Source organism: Macrosteles quadrilineatus, unplaced genomic scaffold (genome assembly GCF_028750875.1).
Source record: "Macrosteles quadrilineatus isolate MER2022 unplaced genomic scaffold, UCM_ALF_1.0 Scaffold_2__2_contigs__length_208266976, whole genome shotgun sequence".
Lineage (NCBI taxonomy): Eukaryota > Metazoa > Arthropoda > Insecta > Hemiptera > Cicadellidae > Macrosteles > Macrosteles quadrilineatus.
In genome coordinates, this window is record NW_026542595.1 from 152,898,213 (window position 1) to 152,912,044 (window position 13,832).

Sequence of the window (13,832 nt, forward strand, 5' to 3'; positions counted from 1 at the left end):
TTGGCATTTCCAGACGTGTCTTGTAATTTACCGATCCAACCCTTGGTTTTGTTAACAATAACTTCGAACTTTTTTCGACAAATAGCATCATAAATTAGTAGACTGAAGACGGGTGGTGTTCTGAGTTTAGAATGCGTGCTTGGCAAACCAGCAGCCAAGGATTTGAAAGTTCCCTTCCAGTGTACTATCCAGACAGCTAAAATAGATTCACATTTTAGGTACCTCGCCATATCAAAAATTATCTTTTTAAATTTAAAATTTTTTTTGTGTTTAAATAATCATCAATCCAGACCTTTGTTTTCGTTTCAACCAATTACAATCGAGATAAACCCCAACACACATTCAATAAACGTCGCAGTAATGAACACTATTAATCAGAATCGTTTCTCAACTATGACGAACGTCTGTCAAATGGAGCAGTGCTGACAATGGGCATCTACGATGAGGTGACAATGATGGGTACAATGGCTGATTAGGTTGCGCCACCAGCGGCCTCCGAGGACCTTGGGGCTGGAGTCGTGAGGCAAGAGAGGAGGCGAACCGTGGACTATGGAGAGGAAGTGGAGTTGAGGGAGTAGGAAATGGAAACGGGAGTGATTGCGGGAATACCGGGAATGACCTGGAGAACTGATGAAATATTGATGAAGAAAGACCTTGGTCTAGAAGATAAAGGGGAATTTTCATTGGTTATAGTTTGCCAAGAATCTGGAGTCTAGAAATTGCCGGGGGAAAGTCTGTAGCTAAATTTTGGTTCGAAAATGCACCCAGGTAACCTTGGTCATTGGACTTTTAATAACTGATTCAGACTTAAGAAACAGCTGATCTTATCTGATACACTAACTCCACATCACCACATGATCAGTAACAAAACTGTTACATTATTTATTCTTTGTTCGCTGGAAATACCATCCCTTATGTTTTGGAGTCATATAAATATAATTTATTTTAGTCTAGAGACAAAATTTACTTTTCAAAAAGTGTTTGACTTCACTGAACTAGAAATACAACTGGCAACGCTGCTACATAATCGAGACGCAGTAATTTTGTTAGGTTGCTACCAACTAGGGAATCAGCTAATTTGTTCATGGATTTTTGTATGTACGATCCCCTAGTTAAAATGTACAATGTATGTACTTTATATTCTCGTAATGGCGGCCAATGCCTCACAATCATCTCATTCAGTGCTACCTCCAGTTGTTCCTCTAGCTCTGTTATTTCCATGCTTCTCCGATACTTGTGGTGAACACCAAGTAATCTGTACTGTAAGCTTTTCGATGCTAAATAATATTATAAATAATTCGAACTAGTTTGAAATAGAATTGAAATCTTCAAACCCAACATTTAGCAATATCTTAGGAAAACATAAATTAAAAATGGTTCTAATGTTATATAGAAATTAAGTCCGTCGAGTACGTTTGTTTAACTAACTAATTTGACCATTACATAAACCGGAAGTAATTATATTTTGGACAGAACTTTGTAAACATAGCTTGCATAACTCTTGGCATCATTCACAATGTTTTACTGATGTGTCGTAGAAAGTAGGCTGGCCAGCGGAACACTACTGAGGTAACACGGCACGCGATCGTGAATGTGTGTCCTCAGAGTTAGGTCAGAGTGTAACAGTGTTATCGTCTATAGTTAGGTCAGAGTGTAACAGTGTTACAAACTTCAACAACCCTTCTTTTTAACTGTCTAAATGATTATCACACAGATTTAGCGCAGGAATCTCAACAATGCAGGAAAAGTATATACTCGCCTGGTAACATATTTTTCATTTCTATGTAGAACTAAAGCTGAATGTGGGTTTCAAACTATCGTTCGGCATAATCACACTGCTGATATAATTGATTATTGGCAAGATTTCAACCCAAACCTTATAGGTTAGAGGTTCCGCACACTAAGGTCTCTACCAGCCATTTATACTAGACGTGATACTATTTGACAACTGATAATCATAGACAACAGAGGTTGAATAAAGGTAGATCAGCCCTCTTCACGAAGTCATTCTGTTCCCTTGTACTATGAGACAAGAAGATTAATAAAAATACCTGGACACGTTGATGTTATTGCTAATTGTAGAACCATATCAAGGAGTCGAATTTCACGTGTTTTAGGCCAAGGCTACACAAATGAACAAAATTATATTTGAGTTGTTTTTAGTTACTTTACTACACGCAATATTACAGAAACTTGAAAGTAACTAAATATAGTCAAGGCCTATGCAATGTTTAACACGACACAACTCGTATGTAGGCTGTACCCCCATCGTAGCAAACCTGCAGGCCTAATCACCTGAGGTATTTATTGGCTACAGAAATATTAAGACTTCTAAAGAAAATAGGTTTTATTTTAAGTTATAAATTATGGAGTGTGCAGGTTTGCTAAGCCTAGAGAAGTAGGGGTGTTATTTCCATAGGTTGATATTTTTTCAACCAGAAGGAACAGATAATTCTAAAACATTGCATGTAATATTTCACTGTATCAATGTATTGCAAGCCAATGTATTGATATTAATGGCTTAAAAGAATGCTGTCTGGTTGTACCTAATATAAATTCGTATACAAAAGACCAATTCTTAGAAGCAAATTTAACCGTCATATATGTTACTTCATATGTTTCAATGGTGATGGGTAGTCTTTTTTATGTGTATAGTCGTATAGTGTATAGTAGTGTGTAATAATATCAATTTAGTACAGAGCTCTCAGTGTTTAACTATAAAATGCGTTTTATCCGGGTCTGTTTTCGACCGAGCCGTAGACTATAAAAAAATATAAACATTCTATTCTCTACGACACGACCTTAGTTTTGAGTACAGTTTGTTACGAATTTCTATCAAGTATTTTCCTGGGGTACGATTCTTCATTGAAAATATGATTCCCTTGTATATTATAATATTAGGCGTGTGCAACGATTGGAGTTTCAATTTAAGGGTTTGACCATTCCCAACATTTTAGTCCAGGACTCCCATCTGTGGGATTTCTGGTTGCTAAACAGTTCCCCAACCTTCCTCAACAATATCAAACTTTCCCTAGATATCACTTTTACCCACGCTAAATTATAGCTCGATCCAATAAAAAAATTTTAAAATTTTTAAGACTGTGGAAAGTGGAATGGCAATTAAGATCTAGATTATACAATAATGGAACGTTCACTGGTGAAACTAACATTAATTTAATGACTGGTTGATGTCAATGATAATATTGGAATAAATCAACCAAATCAGAATTAAAACATGAACATTTCATAAACCATTTAAATTATTTTGTTTCTCGTGGTATAAACTATAAGTTATTGAAACATTTTTTTCAATTAAAATCTATATTAAAATTAAAATCTGTATTTTATGTTCTGTTTCGCTGTATTATGATTTGTACCGCATCACCACAGATCATTAATTACATCAAACAATCAAACACTATTATATCAATAAACACGTTTTTATGAATTAATTATGCATTATTAGTTTGTTATTTTTTCATATTCCACATTAAAGATAATTTTCTAAAAATATATTGTTTCATTGGGATAGAATAGTTTAAAATGAGGGTGAAATGATAAGAAATACATAGTAAACGTCAAATGGCATAACCGCACTAAATTAGCCAGAAACACAGCTAAACTAAATATAGTCTCTATGTAAATATATATTTGTTATTTATGTCAATTCCCAGAATAAACCGTGTATGCTAGGTCTTCTGGTTTGAACCTGTTTTTATACATTACTTCAGGCTATACCTACAGTGTTGCGGCATTATCACAAAGATAAAATATATTGATGATTGGTGGGATTCGAACCCGGGACCTCTGAGACAGAAGCCCCGCGCTCTACCACTAGACCAGCTTCTTCCCTCCCATAATATACCTTTAGTTGTGATAGATTTATACTCAAGGAGACAGGTTGAAGTATTATTGTCACGTCAATCGACTTTCAACAATAAATCCAGACTTGGAGTACTTCTTCGTGGGATTCATATGTTTTATACATTATGACCATTTTGAGTTTCAAGATCCGGGTTCTTTCATTATAAAATATACTATAACGCACGCTCTGTTTTCTATTCTACAGAATATCCTGGTAGGCGTTAAAATTTGCAGCATCCTGTACTGGCTGTAGTATAATCTAGAGTAAAATATGTTTGTATTGAATAACATTTATTGCGTCCAGAATACCGTTACTTTGATTTTTATCTTATGGAGTCTTATGGAACATGCTATGCTGTAAGTGTTGTTACATTGGCATTTAGGTACTAAATAAATAAACAGGATAGTTACTAATCTTTAAACGGTTTGGAACATTTGGGGATTGGATTACTTACATACAAGGAAGAAAATGTGTAATTACGATGTCTTTAAGAATCCTCCAACTAGACAGTTTTTTTTTTTTAATTTTCCATGTAATGTTTTTATCGCCATAGTATTGAAAATCTAATATGTTTAATTGCGTTATTTTAACATACAATATTCATCCAATGACCTTAAGTCATTGTATTTTTTAGAAATATAAGGCGTCTAAGCCACAAACCTTTTTTTAAGGTAGCCGAGGAGTGTAGCCAGCCAGATGCAATATTTTATCTTAAGAAGGATTGAGTGTGGACCCAGACGCATTTTGTTTCTCATTATTAATTATTCATGCATTCCAAAAATGAACTGAGCTTTAAATTAATGTGGTGATAAAATAATTTGTATGTGGAATGCAACAGTTCCCTGACAATAAAACCTATAGATGTCAATTTCGTAAAAATATATCTTATTGAGTAAGAATATTCTGATTATTAGCGAGGCTGGTACTGTATGCTGCGAATAGGTCAAGGTTGCAAGGTTCACGTAAAATAGTTCGATTTTAGGAATGGATTCATAGAAGTATTTTTTATTTGATCACTTAAGCGTAAAAGTGACTCTTTTTGAAACGAGCTCTTGTTAAATTCAAGGATAATAAGCGAGGGTTGAAAATACCCGTGTAGTGAACTTTATTTTTCCAAGTTTCTTTTTGACGCTTGGCTTTGCCCCGGGTGACTCTTGTCGAAAAGAGTAATTTTATCCTCTACTTACGATACATACTATGCTGCCTTATCATAGACAACTTCTAATCAGTGTTTAACGAAAGCATTTCAACCCTTCCAATTCATTATCTCAAACTCCACTAATTCCAAAAATTGAATCACTGGAAACATTGAATATATACCCTATAGGGTAAATATTCAATGCTGGAAACCAAAAACCATTTAAAGCTGAATTCAAATAAGCATAACAAAATAAATGACCTTGAACTGATTACAATCACAATCTGACCGACAGCGCAGGTGAATGCGCATGCGTAGCGCACACAGACAATGCGTTACGTCACAGTAACGTGTGGTTTGCGGTGCGCAGTGCGCTGCGTGCAGTGAGTGTGCGTTATCAATGACCTTGAGAGACGCCACGCCCCTCTCCACCCCCTCCACTACTACAGCTGTATAAGAGATGCTCGGACTTACAACGAACAGTGACCGTTGACTAGTCTAAGTGATCATGGCTTTCCTACCTCAGGTAACTTTTTATTTGGTACTAAAGAGTTAAAAAAACTTCTTGACTTAAGTTAGTTGCAGGCCTATTTTTTAAATTCAGGGTTCGCAGACATTTTGCAGAGTTTTTAAAAATTAAGTATGTGGTAAAGGATGTAAAAATATATTAATTTAAAATATTTTTGAGATTTTTATTTTTTAGAATATTTAGTACTAATAAAGTAAAATAACTATTTTCCTCATGGTAAATCGTTTAAATGTGAGTAATCATGATGATTTTTTAAAATTTCTGAACCATACAGATAAATGTTATAAATAAAAGTATTAATAGAGGTTGATAATTAATTAGGATGTCACTGTTTTATTAAAATACATGCATTTACACATACATTGAGGGTTATAACAGTGTTAAATGTGAGTTGTATTACAAAACACATTAAGGCCCGGTTTCCCCAAAATGGTGTAAACTACGTTTATAATAAACTAGTTTATTTTTAAACTCCGTTTAAAATGTGTGTTCGGTTTCTCCAACATTTTACTGGCTTCGTTTTAGATAAACGGCAATTCAAGCGGTTGGCAATCCTGAATGTGTGTTTGTAAGGAATCTTCGGTGGGCTTTGGGCTAGTGTTTCCTACAACCACCACAACGCTACGCTACAACTCAGTAGAGCAGACAGCAAAATGCGAATGCAGCTAGAATAACGTCACTGTTTAGGGTTATGTTATCAAGTTATTATAAGTTGTTGCCAAATTCAGATTCATTCCATTTATTGAAATAGTAAATTCTATCCCTTATTTAAGTAGGCTCTCTTGTTCTAGGTACTAAAGTGTCATAATCTTTATCTTCTACTTCTTCTAAAATGTATATTAACTCTTCCGCTTGAGTTAAGGGGCAAGTACTGCAATCAAAGTAGCCTAACTTGAAATAAAATCAAATGTAAAAAAAGAACTTAATAAAAACAATAAATTACAATGTAAATAAAACTTAACTTATAAGCTAGCCCTAAACCAAGCATATTTTCGTCCAAATGAATTTGTAGTTGCTTTAATTTTTTTTGTTTTAACCCCTACGTTTTGTTTTGATTTGAGGTTATGTTACTGTTGTGATTTACTAATTTGAACTCAGTTTATTTTATCCCCGGTAGTTAAACCAAGTCGAGAGGTGGTTTAGTTTGAACTTAGATTAATACCTAGTTTAAATTTGGGGAAACACAAATCAAAGTTAAACTAAGTTTAAATCGCCGTTTAACTTAAAACTAAGTTTAAATGAGTTGGGGAAACCGGGCCTAAGTTTTTTTGCGACTTCCAAAGATTTAATTGATTTTATCATTTTGATATGAAATCACTGAGTGTTTGGCAGAAATTCAGATATTCCAAAAATATAGATTACAACCGAACAAAACAATGAACATGTCTCATATATATATTATCGCTTCAAGTATTAAAATTAGTTGATGAATTTTCGAAAGTAAATATAAGGTAAAACTTTTAGTTGAATCTGATGTTCTACTAAATTTTCTAATCGTCCGTAATTTAATGACCCACATACAAGATTGTGCACTGAATCAGGCTAATTATGATTTCCCCCAAATCAAGAAAAAAGGCTTTACGAATGGTTGTGTGCGTTTATTTTTTTATTGATAAATACTCAAAAATCTCTTTTCAACAAGATTTTAAACAATTAAAATAAATACATAGGCAATCTAATGTGTTTATGCTAAAATGTGTATGCTATGTTATGTTTCTAGCTTAAGGTTGAATTTACTCATGTGTTTGGTTCATTAGTGAATTATCAATAGAACCGTATTATTACTAGATTAGAAATAATTATTGTAATGCTTACGAATGATATTGATTACCAATCATAAATTATTTACCATAAAAATTGTTTTAATATCAACAATATTTTTTTCCTATTGGGTTTGACTAAATTAAAATTAAACTGTATCAGCAAACTGGTACATTCTTCCCCACATAGTCATCACTTCGAAACCACTGTTTTGGCTTCAGGGAAACCCAAAATGGATATTTCCGAAACCTTAACTCCAAATTGTTGACGCAAATTAGGGGGAGTCAGTAAACAACGTTAATGTTGTTTGGATAGATATAACTATTACGAATAACATTTACAAAATCGCATAGAAATTAGACATTCTTGACCTTTTATATTTATTTTTCAATTTTTTGTTTAGTACCTGTAGCCTACCTGTAAAGGAAAATAATTGAGATTACTAAATCTTAAAAACATATATTTTAAAATGATGTACCGATGCCAAAAATTTTAAATAACATGTTTGATTTCTTGCTTTTATAAAATGTAGAGGAATGGTAAAAATATATTTTGATTACTCAGTATTTTTTTCTTTACAAATTGAGGAATGGTTTTAGATGCCGCAGCGAGAATTCTGGGGGAATGCGTAAAAATATTAAAAAAATATAAATGCATTTAATATAAAATTAGTTAATTGTTGTATTCGACATGAGCTGCGAATCCTTAATTGTATCAATCACGTTTAACGTAAGAATTTTCGGACAAGGTTATTAAATTAAGAGTATACTCTCTTAAGGAAACTACCCTAAAAATTGTATCATATTCTATTCTTAGCAGCTATATGCTGATACACAGCTGCTATACAGCTATATACTGTATACATTAGGTAGAGTGGGACACCGGGTCGTGGTTTAATCCATACTAGTGGTCGTAAAAAAATATGTATGGTAATACTGTTACCTCTCTATTTTCACCCCACGATGTCAATAAAAAAAATTTGATTGCAATTCTTCCATTTGTTTTCATTCTCTGTTTAAATTGCGTTGTTATTTTGTAACCAGCATGGCAACCAATAAGGCCCATGTTATAAATCTTTTAAAATTTCAAAATTCATTTTTGTGCTTATATTGCTTTATGCCTTTCGGAACTGTAGTAACTAACCAATAAAAGACTGCAGCAGTACCGAGCACAACGCCTTCTTGACTCTGATAGGCAATTAGGATACAGAGTTCATTTTGCATCTCACCGTCTACAGGCGACATCAATGAATATCAATAAACATAGATATTGGCAACAGTGTTTCCCTATAGTATATCTCTCATTTGCAATACTATTTGTTCAGCTTGAGTACAGATTATCCAGCCAATAGTATGGCAGTTCGAAATATTTCCATCAAGAATGATTTGAAAAAGCACATATTTAATTTTTATTTGGTTTAAAACATTTTTGGAAAAATTTAGGAGACTAAAATAAAGAAAAAGATGTGTTTAGCAAGTATAGACTGTTCGCAAAAATATCATAACTTTATTTTAAAGAAGATGTCGTGTAACAAATATTATTTACATAAATGCATAAACACGAATTTCAGTATATTTTGTCTTAGTTGTATAGATAAAATGAGTGGTATTATACAAGATTATTTAGTAAGTAAGATTAGTAGGTGTTTTTTTAGTTTGGTAACTAACTTAAATTGAACACAACCTAAGGCTTACTTTAAAACTTAAATCATAACGTTTTGTTCTCGACAATACCAAGGAAATGGTTATGTATTTTAGAAACAACAGCAAAAAAAAAAAACTCTTATTTTAATTTAGGAAAAAGATCAAATTAATGGTTATTTGGCAATATTATACTAACATAAATCAGTAAAATATTACAAACCTGTAATTATTTTGGTGACATACTGTATTTACTAAATGTAGCTTAAATTAATATTTCTTTGCACATTCTTATAGTTTCGTAAAAAAAAAACTCCTCACACGAACTGAAGCAAACATTCGATCTTTACCTAGGGGGGATAATACAAATACAACGATTAAAACCATCAGCATGCGGTTGAGTTTGTAATACTTAAAAGATCTTAAATCACACAAAGAATTACACTCTTGATAACACGATATTTAAGTCAAACCATTCAATTAAATTTTGTTAAATTAAATACAGTGTATGGTTAGTATAGTACGATGATAAAAGTGCTCGTTTGAAACAACGAACACATGACAGTCATGAGCAAAGAGATTTAAATCTGATCTGAAAGAACATTCATTAAAATGGTGCTGTAAACTTATACAAATTTCTTAAAAGTTCAAAGAACCTAAATACAAAACTCAACAGCCATCTTGAAAGCAATGGCCTTGCTGACCGTTTACATAATCAGCGACCCATTTGTACTAAAGACCGGTGATATATGACTTTATGTATAGTTTTCGCGCAACCTCCAACAGTAGGCCAGTAGAGCAACTGTGACATAACTGTTTAAAATTCCCGCCGACGCGGGTACGGAGACAAAATGGCTGATTGTGGCGGAAGCCACTGGTCACTTGATTGTTATTCCGTGTAAACACAGTGATGCAACTTGGCCCAAGCAGGTGCGTGCGAGGTCCGAATCCTTCCGTTTGGTAAACACAGCCGGACTTTTGCGTAAAGCGGGAAACGCTGTCTATGTTTTGGAAAAAATATTGGAAAGTTGAGGAAGTTGTGACATGTGGTTTACTTAATAGAAAAATAGAAGGTTTGCATGTTTTCGTAAAGTGATTCGCCAGCTCTGTCTTGTATTTGGTAACCGCAAATTCACGGAAAAGTCTTTTAATCCATACTTAATCCATATTCGCAGCCATGACAATTTACAAATTTTAATATAAAACGATCAAAACTGTTTTAATGTAAAATTCTCTGAAGTCAGTACATAAGCTCATAATGGGTTATGGGAAAACCATATTCAAGGGGAATATGTATAAAATTAGGAAACAGCAATTAACAAAAAAACATTATTTGCCATGTTGTAAAGTATGCGTAGTATCATTTTTTTAAATGTAAAATTTAATTTTATTTTATATTTGACGTGTTCATTGTAATTTTGATTTCCTGCAACTATTGTTATTAGGTTCCATTTACAAAGAAGAAATTGTTGTTTTTAATTTTCTTATCCGGACATTAATATTCAGGAAAATGTTTTCTATAAATAAAATTTGCAGATGAAATACATGTAACCTAAAGAATATAAATAAAGTGTAAAGTATGTAGTGTCTTAAGGTTTGTACAAAATATGTCCTATAAAAATTGTGAAACTGTACTTGATTAGCACACCTCTTGATTGTTAATACTACAGAAAATAACTTCTCATTCTGACTCGACTTAACATTGATATACAGCTGTTAGTCGATTAAAATCTATCATCCTAAGTTATTGAGTTTTGAACTGTAGGCTTAAAATCCTACTAATATTATAAATGAGAAAGTTTGGATGGATGGATGTATGGATGTATGGATGTATGTTTGTGACAAGTGAACGCGAAAAATACTGGTCGGATTGGGCTGAAATTTGGCATGATGATAGCTCACATTCCCGATTAACATATAGGCATATTCTTATTTCAAAAATCCTTTCGGGCTCCGCCCCAGTGGCTCTGGAGTTTCCTATGTTAACCTTATGAGAAATGAAATTATTGAATCTTAACAGCTGTTTCAATTAAACAAGTTGGTTCTGTTCTGTGATGTCCAATAGCATTAAAGTTACAAAAATTACCAACAGGGTGCAGCACTATTATTTCTTTTACATTTATGACAACAGCTAATTTGCAACCAAAAGGTGAGTGAGCGTAGCGAACGAACTTCAACCTGGAGGCGAGTTAGCGTAGCGAACGAGCTAACCTGAAGGCAAGTGAGCGCAGCGAACGAGCTCCAACCTAAAGGTGAGTGAGCGTAGCGAACGAGCTCTAACCTAAAGGTGAGTGAGCGTAGCGAACAAACTTCAACCAGGACGTGATTGAGCCATGCGAACGAGATAATCTTGAAAATTAAGAAGTTAAACGGGGCAAAGCCCGCGGGTTACAGCTAGTAATAAATATATCAAACATATACGTAATCGAAATATTATGGATTTGCAAATCCAAAACAAAACTCATAGTTGACGCTTCCGTACAGTCCTGCTGTTATAATCGATGACTACAGTTTTAGTAGGATGATTCTTCGAAGTACCGCGTGTAGGTACTCCAGATGATGCCACTTTCTCAAGGTCATTGTCTAGGATGGTTTTGTGACACCGTGTCCACCTTCCAGTTCTGCGAAAGTTTAGAGAAAGCTGGACATAAAATCTAAACACTTAGCCGTGAGTGGACTGCATTACGGATCGTCGCAACTAGTGAAAATAATGCGAGATTGCAGGTCTCGTGTCGCTTTTCCTCAAAACCGGATTAATTGAGATCAAATAGAAAACGCGTGATTTCGGTATGTCGTTTGAAACTGTCTTGTTTGAAGATAGTTGGAGAAAATGTTGGTCAGTGATTTGACTTACTTTATGTCAAACTATAGAATTGTATTAAAATATAAAATTGTTTTCATAAAACTACGATTATGAATATGTGTTTGAGTTTATTTTTTGCATTACAAAAAAAATGACGATACAAAAATTAGAAAGATTTATTATTACTTTTTGTAGAGTTGATTAGTTTATAGCAAAAACAATCTAAGCACACTGTTAGAAATATATTTTAATGTAGATGTGCAGAATCCCTTTATAAATTAAAATAGGCTCAAAAAAAGCACAAAAATGAATATAAAATTTAAAGTAATTAACATGGGCCTTATGGGTTGCCATAGTGGTGACGGAATACAAACAGAAAATCAAAACAAATGGAAGACATTCCAATCACATGTTTTATTTACAGCTGGGGTGAAATTAGAGAAGTTTGCACCCTATAAGTTTTTTTTGTCGAGTTTTCGACCACTTATCGACCTCTAGTTTTTTTGATGAGGCCTAACCACAGTTATTCGGACGTTTTTAGCTGTCTAACACCTTTTACAACCTTGTTAATTTTTTTATTTCCCGTATTATTTTTATGGGTCACCATTCTTGGTGAGCACATTCTTTCTCAGCCCTGCAATATTTATCACTAGGGAGCAAGTTGTAGAGCGTGGCACTTCGGTCCCCGAGATCCTGGGTTCAAACCCCACCGATCACCAATGGCTTTTCTCAATATGGTGATACCACAACACTCTAGGCCTTGCCTGAAATCTGCATTAGATCAGGCTATAACCTAGTGTCTTAAGATGTGAAGGTGGGACAGTTAAAATTTATAGATATCAAAAATGTTCACAGATCCTGTGTGTGCTGGTGCTAGCCGTGGTAGCCCAAGGAGGGTATTTAGGAGGGTACGCTCACCCCTTAGCTCCAGTCTACGCCGCACCTCTACCCTACGTAAAACATATCCAGCCAGCTATCGACTACTATGTAAGTCTTGTGGGGAAAATGCCAAATACAGTAGAACCTCAATAACAAGACTCTCGATAGCAAGTCTTGTTTGATGATTCCCTTGAGAGTCTTGCTATCAGTGTTCTCCTCTATGGCAAGTTATAATGATGTTTTATAATAATATTTCATCTGACCAACTGTCAGTTTTAATGTTGTGAAATGAATCTTTGTTTGCCCAACAATTGTGCAATCATGTTTGCTATAGGTTTTAACAGTAGCTTAGGCCTACACAGTAACACAGTCAAATATAAAGTGGTGGAAAAAACAATTCTCATAGAGCATTACTACTTAACGTATTTCTAATGGGAAATCGCTAAAACAAAATTAAAGAAGAATTTTGAGATTAAACATTTTGAGAAGCCAAACTCTAAACTACAGTGCTACCTCTAAATATAATATCAGAGGATATATCCTACAGTAAACTTAATCATTATCTTATTTGCAGGCTCATCCGAAATACTCCTACAACTATGGTGTAAAGGACTTCCATACGGGAGACGTCAAGAACCAATGGGAAGAAAGAGACGGTGATGTGGTCAAGGGAGAGTACAGTCTGGTCGAACCCGACGGCACCATCCGTACAGTCTCGTACACAGCCGATGACCACAACGGTTTCAACGCAGTTGTACACAAGACAGGACACGCAGTACATCCTCATGCAGCCCCTGCGTACCACTCTCCCTACTACCACTAACTTCTATAATCAATGCCTCTACTGTGACGTTGAGAAAAATTCCTCTTTGGTAAAGCAAATTTTGTGGATTTCCTCTTTGGAAAACTACAATATTGCCTGACGGAATTCGAGTGAGATAAACTTGTTTTGATTCAGAAGTATTCTGTGACTTGACGATGACCCTTTTTAGATTATTTATCTTTATATAGTATTCGTTTTCGAATTCCCCTAATCCATTTTCTTATATTCGTTTCCTAAGTTCCTCAAGTTCCAAGTGGATGTTTGGCTAGTTATTGTGTCACTTGTACCTGTGTTCACGGAACTGCTTCTTATGTATATAGTATAGGTATATTTTTGTATTTAGCTTTGCTCATTTTGTATCAACAGGATTGAATAAACACTATTTTAATGTAAA

At 34.1% G+C, this 13,832-nt stretch overlaps 1 protein-coding gene across 1 annotated transcript; it reads left to right on the plus strand.

Annotated features, from left to right (window-relative positions):
* Positions 1-5,485: 5,485 nt before the first annotated feature.
* LOC128986255 (cuticle protein 19-like) lies at positions 5,486-13,832 on the plus strand. Its single transcript, XM_054406517.1, has 3 exons — positions 5,486-5,529; positions 12,592-12,723; positions 13,190-13,832. The coding sequence occupies exons 1-3, from the start codon at positions 5,512-5,514 to the stop codon at positions 13,436-13,438; spliced, it is 399 nt and encodes a 132-aa protein (XP_054262492.1). The 5' UTR covers positions 5,486-5,511; the 3' UTR covers positions 13,439-13,832.

What these genes read in the sequence shown, in the direction of transcription:
- LOC128986255 (XM_054406517.1), top strand. An exon ending in AGCCAGCTATCGACTACTAT is followed by an intron (nt 12,724 to 13,189) that starts GTAAGTCTTGTG and finishes TCTTATTTGCAG; the next exon opens with GCTCATCCGAAATACTCCTA.